We start from the raw sequence: 18,449 nt of genomic DNA, 5'->3' as shown, positions 1-18,449 counted from the left end.
GTTACTTGTTAAGATGCTGATTGTATGACTAACATCTTCTTCTTTTCTCTTTCTTTCTAGTTTTTCTTCCACACAAATTCCAGGCCCCAACATGGAAGGCCCAAAAAGAAAACTTTGGACCAACTAGTGAGGAGAATTGTAGCAGCTCCTTTCCCAGCAGAAGTGAGGATGAACACACCAAGAGTAAGATTAATACATTATTGTCTGTTTACTTCAGCAAGAATACTTCTAAAATTCCTCATATTTCTTCCAGCATTCTTCCTGCTGTTAATGTTCTTAAACACATTAAATCTTGTGCATGCAGGCCAGGTTTACAATTCTTACAAAGAGCTTTTTGATAGCATTTACATGATAGTTTTAAATATAGTTTGAACTTACAGCTATATCTCTTTGTTTACATCCTTGATGTCTAAAAAAAAACTTATATTTTGTGTTATGAGATAGAAAGACAGTCGTGCCTAGCTCATGAGGTATTTATAAAGAATATTCTTCAATAATCAATGGGTAAATATCAAGAATTTAAATGACAATTGAACAGATCCCCTGATCACACACTATAGGATTAAAATGTGTTTACGTGCTATTGTTAAATCAATTTTAACATCACACATACAAGCAACTCTCAACAATGAAGCCATTCAAACATCAACTATACTGTGTCCTACTATTCCTTCTTCCATCCTTCAACTCCTATAACCTCTTATCCATCAACCCAGAAAACCTCCATACATACCTCCTTTCATCCCTCTCTCCCTACATCCTCCTTTCTTTTTCCCAGGCTTTTATTATATATGTTATTGAAATATTGGACAGTGAAGAGGAGAGAGGAAAGGTAGACCAGTTTGGGAGTCAAAGAAGCAGCGGGTTGGAATCGAACCCATGCAGACTCTGGTAGCCAAGGCTGTGCATGTGTGCCCGGAGTCCGTGGGACCACACTGGCCAGCCTGTTTCCCTTTTTCATTCATCCATTATAATATTAACTATGTTTAACTGCTTCAAGGCATTTCAGTATAATGCATTAAATAAATAATAACGTTAACTATTCGTAGGTTGCTCCTCCGTCATGTCATACCATCTTGTTATGAATGTTCTCAAGCCGCCCTCTACCGACGTCGCCATAGTCATTCTGGATGGAGGGCTACTATGCCCATGTGGAGGTGGAGGGGAACGAGGCAGTTGATGTACTGACTAAACAAGCACTTAGTAGTGTTGTTGTAGTAGTTTCAATGAGCAAGGCAAAAAGCCTGATATGGACAGTGATGGTGCAGAGATGGCAGGAGCAGTGGAATAGAGATACTGAAGGCAGGCATTTATTTCAAGTACAGAGGAAAGTTGGAGGTCAGCAGGAAGGGACAGGAGAGTACGCTATTTTTACAAGATTAAGGGTGGGACACAGCCTTTTGAATAAGACCTGAATGTGATAGGAAAGCATCCAATAGGAAAGTGTGCTTATTGCCAGGAAACAGAGACCGTGGAGCATGTATTGCTACAGTGTGGGCAGTATCAGAGGGAAAGAGAGGCTGAGATCTAGTATGAGGGAGAAGGGGATACAGGAAATTAGTTTAGAGTATATTTAGTAGAACATCATTAGATATGGTTTCAAATGTTTTATATATTTTTTTAAGAGCAAGGCTGGTAAGATTTTAGTTTCTCCCTGTCTCTGGCCCACACTTCAGTACAGTAGGTGGCAGTAATGCACCATAATGTTGGATGCCAACCACTGATAAACCCAACCCGAAGAAGGAGGCTAACTACTGTTTAGTCAAAATTACACTGTAGTACCTGGAAATAAGATGACATTGCTAAAATTAATCAAATATTTAGTAGGAAACAACTTAGCCAGATTTATCATGTCCTCATCCTTATGAATGTCATTGTATTTCCAAGCCACTGTAATTCACTTTTGATTAAATCTTGATCAGCGTTAATTGACAATGCATTGAGTAGAATGATCAGTCAGGCATCAGTCCAAAACAAACGTTCAAAACAATATTGTGACAAAATATGCAAACCATGAATATGTATCTGCTTCAAAACATTTCAGTATAGTACATTAAATAAATAAACCCACCAAGGTCAAAATAGGTTGTTTGGTTGTTAGCATATACCATTATGGGCAAGTTTCTGGTAAAGTCAGAGGCTTTAGGCTACCATTTTGCAAAATTATCCTTCTTCTTCTATGATATGGCTGCTTCTTCTTTGGTGTAATGGTGTTCACAACAATTATATGTGCATTCTGCCACCTATTGTACAGGTGGATAATAAGGATCCAAAAAATGAAATTATTATTTAAAAAATGTATTCCATACAAACTATCAGTAACAAAATGTTAATTAAACAAAATCAGCCTGCTTTTCTATTTTAGTCAGGTTCCTACACAGGCTCAGAAGGATCCTGTGATGGTGGGATATTTCCTGGTGACAGTAGTCCTTGCAGTGCTTCTGCTGTTAAGTTTAAGGCCCAAAAACTACTCGACTGCAGATATAATGATGTCCAGCTTCTTGGACACTTGGGCAGGAAAATTAATAACTGTGGCTATAAATGCTACAAAATCCACCTTCTTCACAATAAGTATATCCAGATCACTGGATTGACTAATAACATTGGCAACTGGTCGTGGTGTATCCACCGCCATCTCTTGTTCAGAACTGTGGCCTCGCTGCGGACATGGCAGCTCTGCTTCTAGCTCCTAAGCAACTTTGCATTTTTTTAGTTTTTTAGTGTTTTATTTCTTACAATACTAGCCCAGAAAGTTTTTTTGTGTTATTACATACAGATGGAAAGAACTTTTGGATATCCGAGCGGCGGTACGACTTTCCCCGGATTGGATCCTTTGTTTGTACCCCCCAGGGCAGATATTCCCAAACTGGGATACGCGCAATGCCGTCGGGGGTACACCAAATAAAAATGTGATTCACATTTAAAAAAAATATAGATATTTTCCAACGGGGTTATACATTTCAGTGATTTTTTTAAAATTTATTTTTTACACCTGAGTAGTCTCGTTTCACTGCCAAAAATACAATTTTGTGCGAAATAACAACACAATGTCAAATACAGGTAGCCTAGTCAAATAATTAACATCCAATCACATTAACCTTTACTCTCTCACGGGAATTCCACTAACGGTCCGTATGTAGCCAAATGTAGCTGCTGCTCATTCCGCTTGCTCAAAAATTGATGAATGGTTAAAAAAAAAGTAAGGCCCGCATCCATAGAGACACATACCAGCTCTACTGGTAGTATGGCTACTACCAGCAGTACTACACCTGTACCTGTCAACGACACAAGTTGTTCTGCTTCCACGAGCACATCCAATGCTTGCATCAGTAATTCTACATTTGTTGTTAGCCCAGAAAGGATGGACACTGACAGTTGTGAATCTGATGCAGCCGAAGAGCTACTGCCGCCTTACTGGGGAAAGCATCGAACAACAGACCGGGACGTTGGACCATCGAAGCGGCGCAAATATGATGAGAACTACATTGATTTGGGGTTCACTTATATTGGGAGTAGTGCCTTTCCTCAGCCACAGTGTGTTTTTATATGTGCAAAAGTACTATCTCACAACTCGATGAAACATTCACTCTTGCGTAGACATTTAGAAGCAAAACATCCAATTTGAAAAATAAGCCACCAGAGTTTTTTGAGCGAGAATAAATACTTTAGAGTAGTAAGACATGTATAAAAGCAACAGATACCATTTAATAAGAAGAGGCTAGAAGCGTCTTATATGGTGAGCTACCGAGTGGCTAAGACAGACAAGCCCCATACTATTGTGGAGGACTTAATTATTCCTGCTGCTGCGGATATGGCTGGGACAATGCTGGGGGAAAAGGCCCAAAAAACTATACAGACAATGCCTTCATCAAACACTGTTTCATGACGCATCAGTGACATGGCAGGGGATGTTTTTGAAACAATTACTGCTTTGCATACAAGCCAGTGAATTCTATGCATTACAGCTGGATGAGTCAACAGACGTGGCAGGCCTGGCACAGCTCCTGGTATATGTACGTTTATGGGGGGTCAATTAAGGAAAACATCCTCTTCAGTAAACCACTGGAAACCAGGACAACAAGAGAGGATATTTTTAAAGTACTGGACTGCTTTGTGACATCAAATGGACTTTGGTATCTGTACGGATGGCGCAAAAGCCATGACAGGGAGACATAGTGGAGTGGTAACGCGTGTGCAAGAAGATGCTCCCGACTGCAGCATCCACCCAGAGGCTCTTGCTGCCAAGGGAATTCCTGACGGCTTGAAAGACGTTTTGGACACTACAGTGAAAATGGTAACTTTGTTAAAGCAAGGCCCCTGAACTCTCATGTATTTTCTGCATTATGCAATGGTATGGGCAGCGACCATGTAACGCTTTTACAACATACAGAAGTGCGCTGGTTATCAAGGGGCAAAGTATTGACACGTTTTTTTTAAATTGAGAGACGAGCTTAACGTTTTCTTTACTGACCATAATTTTCACTTGTCTGACCGCTTGCATGATGACGAGTTTCACACATGACTGGCCTATCTGGGTGATTTTGTTTTTTCTCGCCTGAATGATCTGAATCTAGGATTACAGGGCTCTCCGCAACTATATTCAATGTGCGGGACAAAATTGAGGCTATGATTAAGAAGTTGGAGCTCTTCTCTGTCTGCAATAATAAGGACAACACACAGGTCTTTCCATCATTTCCAGCTTACAGACAATGTCAAATGTGATATAGTGAAGCACCTGAGTGAGTTGGAGAGCAATTGCGCAGGTACTTTCCCGAAACAGATGACACAAACAACTGGATTCGTTATCCCTTTCATGCCCTGCCTCCAGTCCACTTACCGATATCTGAACAAGAGAGCCTCATCGAAATTGCAACAAGCGGTTCTGTGAAAATTGAATTTAATCAGAAGCCACTGCCAGATTTCTGGATTGGGCTGCGCTCAGAGTATCCTGCCTTGGCAAATCACACTGTTAAGACACTGATGCCCTTTGCAACCATGTACCTATGTTAGAGTGGATTCTTGGCCCTCACTAGCATGAAAACAACTAAATACAGGCACAGACTGTGTGTGGAAAATGATTTAAGACAGACTCTCTCAAATACAACCCAACATTGCAGAGTTGTGTGCATCCTTTCAAGCACACCCTTCTCATTAACCTGTGGTGAGTTATTCACACTTTTTGATGAACAAATAAGGTTTTATATGTAAGATGGCTAAATAAAGAGCAAAATTATTTATTATTATTTGTGCCCTGGTCCTATAAGAGCTCTTTGTCACAACCCGGCTTGTGGGAAGTGACAAACTCATTCTTATGTTTAATAAATGTATCGTATTGTGTGTATGGCAGGCTTACGATGATGACAAAAAACAACATTTTGAGAGTGCGCTGACCCTGGTGCTAGAGAGGGTATGCAGCTGGAGGTTGAATGTTTGAAGGGGTACGGGACAATAAAAAGGAACCACTGATCCAGGGCAATTGAACTTATCCCAGAGGCTGTTCCAAGATGCTGCCGCCGGAGAAGAGGTATTCGGAGTGGACTTCTAGTCCGACTCAGGAGGCGTGCATTCTCAGGCGTGCATTCTCAGGATGCCTGGTCATTCTTTAAAAGTAACTTCCTCACCATTCCTCACAACTTCCTCACCATCACCATCAGGCGTTCATTCTCAGGATGCCTGGTCATTCTTTAAACGTAACTTCCTCACCATCTTAGATAAGCATGCCCCGTTCAAAAAATGCAGAACTAAGAACAGATATAGCCCTTGGTTCACTCCAGACCTGACTGCCCTCGACCAGCACAAAAACATATGCAACTGATATGCAACTGTTCAGGGAAGTCAGGAACCAATACACGCAGTCAGTCAGGAAAGTAAAGGCTAGCTTTTTCAAGCAGAAATTTGCATCCTGTAGCTCTAACTCCAAAAAGTTCTGGGACACTGTAAAGTCCATGGAGAACAAGAGCACTTCCTCCCAGCTGCCCACTGCACTGAGGCTAGGTAACACGGTCACCACCGACAAATCCATGATAATCGAAAACTTCAACAAGCATTTCTCAACGGCTGGCCATGCCTTCCTCCTGGCTACTCCAACCTCGGCCAACAGCTCCCCCCCCCCCCCCCCCCCCCCCCCCCGCAGCTACTCGCCCAAGCGTCCCCAGCTTCTCCTTTACCCAAATCCAGATAGCAGATGTTCTGAAAGAGCTGCAAAACCTGGACCCATACAAATCAGCTGGGCTTGACAATCTGGACCCTCTATTTCTGAAACTATCCGCCGCCATTGTCGCAACCCCTATTACCAGCCTGTTCAACCTGTTTTTCATATCGTCTGAGATCCCCAAGGATTGAAAAGCTGCCGCGGTCATCCCCCTCTTCAAAGGGGGAGACACCCTGGACCCAAACTGTTACAGACCTATATCCATCCTGCCCTGCCTATCTAAAGTCTTCGAAAGCCAAGTTAATAAACAGATCACTGACCATCTCGAATCCCACCGTACCTTCTCCGCTGTGCAATCCGGTTTCCGAGCCGGTCACGGGTGCACCTCAGCCACGCTCAAGGTACTTAACGCTATCATAACCGCCATCGATAAAAGACAGTACTGTGCAGCTCAATCATGATGTGATTGTGATAACATACAGAAACTTAAGTCCTTTTGTTTACCCGACCTAGAATACCTCAATCAAATGCCGACCATATTCCCTCCCAAGAGAATTCTCTTCGGTTATAGTCGTAGCCGTACAGTGGGGAGAACAAGTATTTGATACACTGCCGATTTTGCAGGTTTTCCTACTTACAAAGCATGTAGAGGTCTAATTTTTATCATAGGTACACTTCAACTGTGAGAGATGGAATCTAAAACAAAAATCCAGAAAATCACATTATGATTTTTAAGTAATTCATTTGCATTTTATTGCATGACATAAGTATTTGATCACCTACCAACCAGTAAGAATTCCGGCTCTCACAGACCTGTTAGTTTTTCTTTAAGAAGCCCTCCTGTTCTCCACTCATTACCTGTATTAACTGCACCTGTTTGAACTCGTTACCTGTATAAAAGACACCTGTCCACACACTCAATCAAACAGACTCCAACCTCTCCACAATGGCCAAGACCAGAGAGCTGTGTAAGGACATCAGGGATAAAATTATAGACCTGCACAAGGCTAAAATGGGCTACAGGACAATAGGCAAGCAGCTTGGTAAGCACAATTATTAGGAAATGGAGGAAGTTCAAGATGACGGTCAATCACCCTCGGTCTGGGGCTCCATACAAGATCTCACCTCGTGGGGCATCAATGAACATGAGGAAGGTGAGGGATCAGCCCAGAACTACACGGCAGGACCTGGTCAATGACCTGAAGAGAGCTGGGACCACAGTCTCATTGAAAACCATTAGTAACACACTACGCCGTCATGGATTAAAATCCTGCAGTGCACGCAAGGTCCCCCTGCTCAAGCCAGCGCATGTCCAGGCCCATCTGAAGTTTGCCAAAGACCATCTGGATGATCCAGAGGAGGAATGGGAGAAGGTCATGTGGTCTGATGAGACAAAAATAGAGCTTTTTGGTCTAAACTCCACTCGCCGTGTTTGGAGGAAGAAGAAGGATGAGTACAACCCCAAGAACACCATCCCAACCGTGAAGCATGGAGGTGGAAACATCATTCTTTGGGGATGCTTTTCTGCAAAGGGGACAGGACGACTGCACCGTATTGAGGGGAGGATGGATGGGGCCATGTATCGCGAGATCTTGGCCAACAACCTCCTTCCCTCAGTAAGAGCATTGAAGATGGGTCGTGGCTGGGTCTTCCAGCATAACAACGACCCGAAACACACAGCCAGGGCAACTAAGGAGTGGCTCCGTAAGAAGCATCTCAAGGTCCTGGAGTGGCCTAGCCAGTCTCCAGACTTGAACCCAATAGAAAATCTTTGGAGGGAGCTGAAAGTCCGTATTGCCCAGCGACAGCCCCGAAACCTGAAGGATCTGGAGAAGGTCTGTATGGAGGAGTGGGCCAAAATCCCTGCTGCAGTGTGTGCAAACCTGGTCAAGAACTACAGGAAACGTATGATCTCTGTAATTGGAAACAAAGGTTTCTGTACCAAATATTAAGTTCTGCTTTTCTGAACTACACTTTCTGCTAACTGGATCTTCCAAAGACGACTGATTAGCTAGCTAGCGTCAGAGCCTTCTGGCTAATATCATAGGAATGAATCTAACTTTGTTTTACAGCAAAATAGGTCTATGTACTTGTCATGTTAGTTGCATCTAACATTAGTTGACAAAATCATTGTTTGCTAAGGCGTATATTTGGTTGGCTTTGCAATCTAGCAAGATGAGATCTTATTGCTCCCATGTTTTGAAAACAGCTTGCAAGCCCTGTTCAGTACATAACATATATCTATTGTTATTATTTTATTGTTGCTCTTTAATTATTATTATATTTTACAATTTTTACTTCAGTTTATTTTAGTTAATACTTTAACACGTTTTCTTAACTGAATTGTTGGTTAAGGGCTTCTAAGTAAGCATTTCACTCTAATGCATGTGACAAATACAATTTCATTTGATTTTGATTTGATCTTCAGGTCGTAGCTCTAGAAAGAGGCCCGAGTTCCGGATTTACAATTCCGAGTTGGATGACCGCTCAAATTGTATTTTCCCAGACGGAGCTCGTTTTTCCACGAGTTCCCAGTTGTCTTGAACTCACTGAAGATAACTTGGAACTGCGAAAAGTTGTTTTGAGAGCGGCACAAATCATGCTTCATTGACAGCATGTTGAATGTTTATCATTTTAAGCTTGGAAAAGAGACCCTTAATCTTAGACTTGGGACCCCACAGCCACTCCACTGAATAGCAGGCTAATGATGGCTTTATAATGCTTGCAGTTAGCCACTGATTCCTTCCAAACCACTCATTGTTGAATTTGCCATTTCCAACTTGTTGCAATGTTTCTATCCAATGGCCGATGAGCACCGATGCGTTTTATCTTCATATGACAAGGATTAAAAAGGATTTCCCAGTAGATTGTTGACTTGATTCATGATGAAGACTGCTAGCTAAGATTTTGAAAGTATGATGTTGACATGATCAGTCCAATCAAAGCCACTGTAGATATAAAGTGATTTGATGTAATTTTATCTGTGGGTAATGGCCTTGAGCCTTCTTGGATGGGCACTTCTAATGTAACTGTATGGCAGCACCCAAGATACAGCAATGCTGCATTCAACCGCACTGGTGATCCATGCAAAAAAATGAAAGACATGTTTTAAGTTTAAATGTTACAACAACGTGGATTGTGGGTGCTCGAGGCCTACAGTACTGATGGGAGTGGATTGTGGGTGCTCGAGGCCTACAGTACTGATGGGAGTGGATTGTGGGTGCTCGAGGCCTACAGTACTGATGGGAGTGGATTGTGGGTGCTCGAGGCCTACAGTACAACAACCTATAACCGCGTGTTTGTTATTTGGAGTTATGAAATACTTTTTCATTAGGGTAGCAGCAAAGGTGGCCAGTTTGGGTCGCATGCACATTTTCTTTTGTAAAAACAAACATAATAGGATATGCATGTCCTGCGAATTTGTAGTTTTTTTTTTCAATATGTCCCGTGCTCTGAGTTTGACACCACTGGACATCAACAACCAGGGTTTCATTAAAAGGATCTCTATAGATCGGTGTCCCACCCTCAGGACGGTTGAGCTAATGTGCGCTAATGTGATTAGCATGACGTTGTAAGTAACAAGAACATTTCCCAGGACATAGACATATCTGATATGGGCAGAAAGCTTAAATTGTTGTTAATCTAACTGCACTGTCCAATTTACAGTAGCAATTACAGTGAAAGAATACCATGCTATTGATTGAGGAGAGTGCACAGCTATGAACTTAGTTATTAATAAACCAATTAGGCACATTTGGGCAGTGTTGATACAACATTTTGAACATATGCAATGGTTCATTGGATCAGTCTAAAACTTAGCACTGCTGCCATCTAGTGGCCAAAATCTAAATTGTGCCTGGGCTGGAATAATACATTATGGCCTTTCTCTTGCATTTCAAAGATGCATGTTTTTTTTTCTTTGTATTATCTTTTATCAGATCTAATGTGTTCTCCTCCTTTCACATTTCCACAAACTTCTAAGTTTCCTTTCAAATGGTATCAAGAATATGGATTCCCTTGCTTCAGATCCTGAGCTACAGGCAGTTCGATTTAGGTATGTCATTTTAGGCAAAAATTGGGAAAAAAGGGTGGATCCTTAAGAGGTTTTAAATACCTATGGACATAATAATTTGTATTGCATATTTAGGTCTAATTAAACTGACGCATTTGGCAATTCAATTCACTGGCACAATGTAGACTAGCTAGACATACTCATTGATAGCCTATATATACTTTTGGTGAATTCACAGGCAAGACAAGACTGAGATACAGGTGACCAAGATATAACCTATGCACACGGTTCCACGCTCTGTCTGTGTGTGTGTTCAGTCTTCGGTCTGTTGCATGTAGAATATCTTAGCCTACTCGTTGATAGCCCCTACTTTAGTGAACTTGCGAGACATTGCAAGCCAAGAAATTGCGAGATACAGCATTGCGAGAAGGCGCTTTTGATTATCGATGCACGGTTAGGACTCTGTCAGCCTGGTGGCCGGACTGCCTGGCTGTGCCCCTCCCCTCTCTCTCCCTCCCTAGCTCCATCTTGAATTCTATGTTATCCTTAAACTTCTTACACAACCATAAAAATACTTTGACAGCTAAAGCAAGCACACACACATTTTCTTCAGATAATGTACCTTTACTGTTGCTTTTCATTTTAAGATTGATTACATCATAAGCTTTCACTCAAAGAGAATCCAGCTTTCTGACACTGTAAAAAAAGTTGTACAATAACAATGTTATACATGCTTCTTAATGTATAGGGGACGCTTGCGTCCCACTTGGCCAAAAGCCAGGGAAAATGCAGCGTGGCAAATTCAAATAAAATTATATAAAAATCAAACTTTCATTAAATCACACATGTAAGATACTAAATTAAAGCTACACTCGTTGTGAATCCAGCCAACATGTCAGATTTTAAAAAGGCTTTTCGGCTAAATCATAAGAAGCTATTATCTGATGATAGCACAACAGTAAACAAAGAGTAGCATATTTCAACCCTGCAGGCGCTACACAAAACGCAGAAATAAAATATAAAACATGCCTTACCTTTGACGAGCTTCTTTTGTTGGGATTCCAATATGTCCCATAAACATCACAATTGGTCCTTTTGTTCGATTACTTCCGTCCATATATATCCAAAATGTCCTGTTAATTGGCACGTTTGATCCAGAAAAATACAGCTTCCAACGTCACTACAAAATATCTCAAAAGTTGCCTGTAAACTTTGCCAAAACATTTCAAACTACTTTTGTAATACAACTTTAGGTATTTTTAAACGTTAATAATCGATCAAATTGAAGACGGGTCTATCTGTGTTCAATACAGGAAGACAACAAACCAACGCTACTTTTCAAGTCTTGCGCAACTCTCAACAGTGTTACCCGGTTCCTAGATGGCCGTACTTCTTCATTGCACAAAGGAATAACCTCAACCAAATTCCAAAGACTGGTGACATCCAGTGGAAGCGGTAGGAACTGAAAACAAGTGCCTGAGAAATATTGTTTCCCAATGAGAATTCACTGAACAGAGACCTCAAAAAAAAAAAATCTGAACGGTTAGTCCTGGGGGTTTTGCCTGCTACATAAGTTCTGTTTTACTCAGACATGATTCAAACAGTTTTAGAAACTTCAGAGTGTTGTCTATCCAAATCTACTAATAATATGCATATCTTATATTCATGGCATGAGTAGCAGGAAGTTGAAATTGGGCACGCTATTTATCCAAAAGTGAAAATGCTGCCCCCTATACCTTAAGAAGCAATGTGATTGTGCAATGTCTCTTCATTATGTCTTGTGGAACTCCGCTCAAAATTTTGGGATATCATAAACTGACTTGTGAAGTATTATTGACTAAGAAAATGTGATAAACAGATACATGTGCTAATAGATGTAACTTGTGCTTTTACAACACATTTGTTTCTCACTATCCTTAGGGCGTAAAAGAACAGCGCTGTCTGAAATTTCCAGTGAAGAGAGCGAAAACAAACAAGTCCGGCCGGGATCTGGTCGTTTTTCTAGTACTTTGGACAGGCGGGCATCAAGCAGTAAAGGTACGATGCTAATTTTTTTGCCAGGCCTCCTCTCAGTAATATATAAAGCCCCAGATGGATATTTGTAGGAAATGTCAAGTTCCTCTTTTCATAGTCCTCCCAGAACCATAGGCAAGACTGAAGGACAAGGTAAGTGTAATTAATCAACACAAACATAACTCTACACAATCAGGAAAAAAGGGTATGGTTAGGGTACAGTATTGTTCACTGGGGTACAAAAATATAAAATACACAATGTACCTTCAGAGGTACACATATGATCACACATGGTACTGTTTGGTACCTTTTAGGGTACATGTGCAGATAATGTAGTATAATTATACCCAATATTTTGAATAAAAAGGTACAATCATTGGAGGCGTGGCTTAGTGGGGGCATGGTTCAGGTAGTTATTTTTGGCTACCCGTGAGCAGAAGTGTTGTACCAGTTTAAGTGGTCTACGGTTATGTTAATTAAAGTTTGAGCATGTACACAGCCAGTTCAGAAGGCTTTATGAAGGCTTACATAAGAGCATATGCAATAAAGAGCTGACACAAATGTAGAGAATTCGGGGGTAGCCCCAACTGGGACTCGAACCTGGGTCCAGCAACTGTCAAGCCAACACCTTTAGGCCAAGAGGTCCGTACCTCCTGACAAGGTCGCTCAGGGTTGGGATAAGGTCGCTACAATATTTAGCAACCAAGACCCACCCTTGGCGACCTTTTGGCATAATGGTTAAGGTGTTGGCTTGACAGTTGCTGGACCTTGGTTTGAGTTGGGGCTATCCCCAAATTCGATACATTTGTGTCAAAAGTGGGATGGTGGCGTATACACGTGACGAGGTACATTTTTGCCACTTAAAAGGAACAAATTGCTTTGTCTCTGCGGTGGTACCCTATGTAGGCAGATGTTTACCTTTTTAGCTCTTTTAAGGTATGAACTGCAAGGGTACAATTATGTACCTATAACTAATGGTACAATTGATGTACCTTACAGGGTACCACCACAGTGACAAGCATTTGTACCCTTTGAGTTCAGTTTGGTAAAAAAAAAAATCTGAGTGTAGGATGTTGATTGAAAATTGCAGATTAACATGAAATATCGATCTGACAATCATGATGAATGAAATGAAACATGATGAATGGTTATTGATCGATAACCAGAGACTAAAAACTCACCAAGTGTGATATTTACACTTTCTCTGTGTGCAGATTATTCTCTCCTCCTGGACCCCAATGATCCCATTGTTGGACAGGCCTTCACCTTGCCAAGGCACCTAAGACCACCCAGACCCTTGATAGGCTCTCTAACTTTTCCATCATCTAGCCAAGGTTCATTTGGAGTGAAGAGTGAGAAACGTGTCAGACTGTCTGACAGCTTACCTGAGGCCATGGAGGAGTTAAGCATCACAGAATGTAGAGTAGTGGACCAGAGCCTGTGTACTACTGACCCTCCCATGGTAAGACCCTCACTGATAAGACAGACAGAATGTAGAGTAGTGGACCAGAGCCTGTGTACTACTGATCCTCCCATGGTAAGACCTTCACTGATAAGACAGACAGAATGTAGAGTAGTGGACCAGAGCCTGTGTACTACTGACCCTCCCATGGTAAGACCTTCACTGATAAGACAGACAGAATGTAGAGTAGTGGACCAGAGCCTGTGTACTACTGACCCTCCCATGGTAAGACCCTCACTGATAAGACAGACAGAATGTAGAGTAGTGGACCAGAGCCTGTGTACTACTGATCCTCCCATGGTAAGACCTTCACTGATAAGACAGACAGAATGTAGAGTAGTGGACCAGAGCCTGTGTACTACTGACCCTCCCATGGTAAGACCTTCACTGATAAGACAGACAGAATGTAGAGTAGTGGACCAGAGCCTGTGTACTACTGATCCTCCCATGGTAAGACCTTCACTGTTAAGACAGACAGAATGTAGAGTAGTGGACCAGAGCCTGTGTACTACTGATCCTCCCATGGTAAGACCTTCACTGATAAGACAGACAGAAAGAAAGGACCAGTTTGTTTATATTCAACTACTCTTCAAACTGTTCAAAATCTATTGTTTTTACATTTTAGAGATCTCCTGATACCTTTGAACCAGATGTCTATGATGATGAGGCCAAGGGAGCATATCGGTAACTTGGTCTTCTCTTACTTGTTTTCTCATTGATATTTAGTACAGACAGTGCCTAAAAACATTTTTTTTAAATGAATTCAGGAAATCTAATTAAACCTGTAATACAGGTTCCTGTGCCCCAGTGCAGGTCTGTTCCAGTGCAGTGTAAAAGGCCTGGTATTTAGGATGGAGGGAGAGGGAGAGGTGCTCTATAGGACAGTCCCCTGGGACAGGAGGCTTCTATCCCAGAATGGCAAGAGGCCTGCAGGACCCCTGTTCAAGTTTACATGCCTTAAGGGGTCTGTCAGTCAACTACACCTCCCACACTGTGAGATTCATTCTGGTGAGTAATACATTTCCAGGGAGGTTATAGACTATATTCTTAACCACCATCAGTAGCATCACTACTCCGCTACTGGGTTGTCATCTGAACAGAAGATTAATGTTCTCTTTCTCTCCTAGAGGGTGGATGTGACTTCCTGTCTGTAGCCCATGTGACTGATGATGACAGTGTGGAGTTTCTCCATCACCATGTGACAACAGAAACTCACATCATATTAAACATCACTGGATTCAGCAAATATGGCATCACCAAGGATAAGGAAGCCCCTGTCTTTCCTATCCGTGCTCTGGTGCTACTATTTTACCAACTCCCAGATGATAACAATAGTTCCACCCTAAATGTGTTGTTGCTACCCAGAAATGTTGACATTGATGAGGTAAGTAGATCAGAGTTTTCAAACTCCTCTTTGGTTGGAATTCTATAAAACTCATATTGTTGAACTCACCTTTTGCCACAGAACAATATTTTGGGTTGTAATGTAATTCTAAATGGTGAATCCAGACCTGAAGAGTCTCTCGCTCACCGACCCAACATCTTAACCATTACATCAAGGTGATACCGTCAAGGTCCGAGGGCGACATTTGGGCTTCCATGTTTCAGGCACTGCTACTAAATCATGACGGTTTGTTCCAAAACATTTCCAATCCTCTCAAGGTGTGTAAGACCAGGAGGACAAGGAATGGAGACCGAGAAATCTACATTGAAAAAAATTCTAATTGTAGACTAATCCCGGACCAAGAATACACCCTCTCCACTGATCTAACAGATGAACATCACATAGATCCAGAGGTAGGCTAATACATATGACATGAGAGAGAGAGGAAATGTGTAAACACATGTCAATACTTTATGTGATGCTACCTTGGTAAGATATAGAAATCACATACAATTCTGCTTGACTTGATACTTCTGCTTTTTCTTTCAGGAAGCAGAGTTTGTGGATTATGATTCCTATACAAACTACATGCCAACATTTCAGTTGTATTTACAAACTGTTATTAAAAAAGTGCATTTTCTTCTGAAAGAACATGGCGGTCCTGAAAATGAACGTGTATGGGACCGCCTTGTTTCACTACCAGGTAACTGACATTCAGAGAGAGGAGGAGTTACAATATAACTAGTAGTAATATTAGTAGTAGTAGTAATATTAGTAGTAGTAGTAATATTAGTAGTAGTAGTAAATGAACGTGTATGGGACCGCCTTGTTTCACTACCAGGTAACTGACATTCAGAGAGAGGAGGAGTTACAATAGAACTAGTAGTAATAATATTATTATTATTATTAGTAGTAGTAGTAGTAGTAAATGAACAGAGAGAGGAGGAGTTACAATAGAACTAGTAGTAATAGTAGCATTTTACATTGACATTTTACATTACATTAGTAACAATCATCGTAATATTAGTAGTAGTAGTCATATCGTTGTTGTTGATTCAATTAGATGAATTATGATACATCATTATTTTTCTATATAGTACAACACCTTCTCTTTCTCATCCACAGTCTCCCCAACAGAAGTTCCCTCTTCAGGTAACGGTTCTCATCAAACCTTCTACTGGTCTTAGTCTCATCACCGATGGTTTCCTCATCATAAACAATAATACTATGAGGAAATCAAATGTGAAGAACTCTAATTATCCTAGAGGTTCTGTGTTGTTAAATGAATGATGGTGTACAGTGCCTTTCATTGGATCTTGCCTGCAGTGTAGCCTAGCTAATCAACTTTAAATACTATATACCCGCTATTTAATGATGTGGATGGTCTGCCAAATTACAGAATGTCTTGAGCCCTTGTAATCAGTCTCTTTTTATCCCCAGTTACACCACCAGGTGGCGCTAAAGCAGGTATATATAATTTCCTTTCTTCCCCAAGAGATTAAATTGTGTTCCTTAATATCAGATTTTTACAGTAAACACAATGATGTAGCTTTTTAGAATCCTAAAGATAAAGTTAGAAAACATGAGTTACTAATTAGTTACTTAATGTTTAGCGAGTGTTGCACCTTTTCCTTTTTAATTATGATTTAATAGTTTGGTCGCACCTCGGCTCCTGTGGTTAAGCGCCTTCCACTTAATTACAATTAATAAAGGTAGACTCAGCAAGATGGCATCAGCACACACAACAGGGAACTTGTTGTTTACATACATCAACATACAAGCAGAATTCTGATCCGTCAGGACTGTTTATTTATGTTTCATATTTTTATTTTCTGTGTCTAGGGACAACTAAGGTTCATATTCTGCTGCTGAACACTCTGGAAGAGCTGGGCCGAAGCGACCTGAAGACATTTCAGTTTCACCTGACTCATTATGTGGATGACCCCATCTCAAGGAGCCAGCTGGAGGATGCTGACAGGCTGGTCACAGTGGATAGGATGGTACAGAGCTACTGTGATGAGGGAGCTGTGAAGATCACACTGGAGATCCTGAGGAAGATGGGCCAGAACAAACTGGCTGAGGATTTAAAGGAGAAGTTCACAAACAATGTCTGAATTGTATACAGTATGTCTACAACTGTATACAGTACTGTTTGTCTACAACTGTATACAGTACTGTTTGTCTACAACTGTATATGCATTCACACATCAAGTCTTCTCTTGAGTTGGGCTCAGGGATGGAACAACTGTTGAACGTCTGTGGTTGTGGTTGTTTCTGGGGGAAGGGTGGATAGAGTGTATGACTGGGTGTGAGTATCCTACATATGTTGCTAAAAGGCAATGGTGTTAGGGACAATATAGGATGAATCACAATAATGATTTGCCAAAATAAAAATTGCTTGCCAAAAATGTGAGAATAGAAAGTTTCAGAACTTTTGTGAAACAGCACAGTTGAAAAATATATGGCAAATAGAAATCAAAACTGGATGGTGTTTAGAGGTAGATGGGAGGGGTTGAGTGGGGCTGAAGGGACTAGATGGTGTTCAGAGATAGATGGGAGGGTTAGGGGAAAATAATAAAGGAAAATATATTTTTTAAATATATAGATTTTATATATATATTTACAAAAAAATTTATATGGGCGATTGGAAATGTTGCAGACAATTACATTGATGGAAGTGACAATCTATCTGCAGTATGAAAGCTGATTTACCTGTAAAGGTCTGAATGCGCAGCCTCAACATCCCATGATGAGTGAACAGTTCACTTAGGGGTTTTCTGCCAAAGACTGAAGAGCTTTTCAAATGCACATCGTGTAGCGTTTACAAAAGACATCACTGTGACTAATATATGTTACCTTAGATCAAATGAACTGGATGTCACTCTGGATAATAGCGTCTGCTAAACAACTAAGAATGTCCAATGTAAATGAAGGATCTACATTCATAAACGAGATCGGCTATCTAGCTGCAACATTATAAATGTTTAAAGACATGCTCCGGTACTTTGGGAACTAGTTAGTCTTTCTAAAAACCTCCACTTTGGGCTGGATGTGTCAATGTGTGAAATGCCTACTTTGAAAGTCACTGTCTTCTGGAAGCTGTGCTGTGCCATTTTCCCTGCATTTCCACCCCACGTTGGCCAACCTCTAGCAATTTGAGTTCCAGACAATGAGATTCAGCCTCACCATTTGACTGACAACTAGCAAGAATCACACAAAGCAGAGCGAGAGAGAGCAATGACGTGGTGCACATATCTGCACATATGTGAGGTATTATGACATTTTTGGGGGACCACTTTTGGCTCTGGGGCCTACTTTCAGAACTACTGGCTGGAAGTACCGGAGAATCCCTTTAACTGTCTTTAACGAGCCTCGTGTCTCAGGTGAAGTCACTGCTCAGGGAAAGTTCAGAGACTTTGCTTTTTAA

The 18,449-nt window shown here is 41.2% G+C and overlaps 1 protein-coding gene across 1 annotated transcript in view; it reads left to right on the top strand.

Annotated features, from left to right (window-relative positions):
• The window catches only part of LOC120018332, a 35,502-nt gene extending 17,982 nt beyond the window's left edge, over positions 1-17,520 (top strand). Inside the window, exons 18-28 of the mRNA XM_038961470.1 lie at positions 61-183; positions 12,084-12,200; positions 13,391-13,638; positions 14,264-14,322; positions 14,432-14,646; positions 14,766-15,022; positions 15,199-15,435; positions 15,572-15,725; positions 16,148-16,174; positions 16,463-16,489; positions 16,865-17,520. Of these exons, the coding sequence (XP_038817398.1) occupies positions 61-183; positions 12,084-12,200; positions 13,391-13,638; positions 14,264-14,322; positions 14,432-14,646; positions 14,766-15,022; positions 15,199-15,435; positions 15,572-15,725; positions 16,148-16,174; positions 16,463-16,489; positions 16,865-17,136 (1,736 nt within the window). The 3' untranslated portion in view covers positions 17,137-17,520. The remainder of the gene's footprint in view (positions 1-60; positions 184-12,083; positions 12,201-13,390; positions 13,639-14,263; positions 14,323-14,431; positions 14,647-14,765; positions 15,023-15,198; positions 15,436-15,571; positions 15,726-16,147; positions 16,175-16,462; positions 16,490-16,864) is intronic.
• Positions 17,521-18,449: the final 929 nt, after the last annotated feature.

The sequence above is a fragment of the Salvelinus namaycush genome, chromosome 2, assembly GCF_016432855.1.
Source record: "Salvelinus namaycush isolate Seneca chromosome 2, SaNama_1.0, whole genome shotgun sequence".
Lineage (NCBI taxonomy): Eukaryota > Metazoa > Chordata > Actinopteri > Salmoniformes > Salmonidae > Salvelinus > Salvelinus namaycush.
This window is presented reverse-complemented; position numbering and strand designations above follow the sequence as displayed.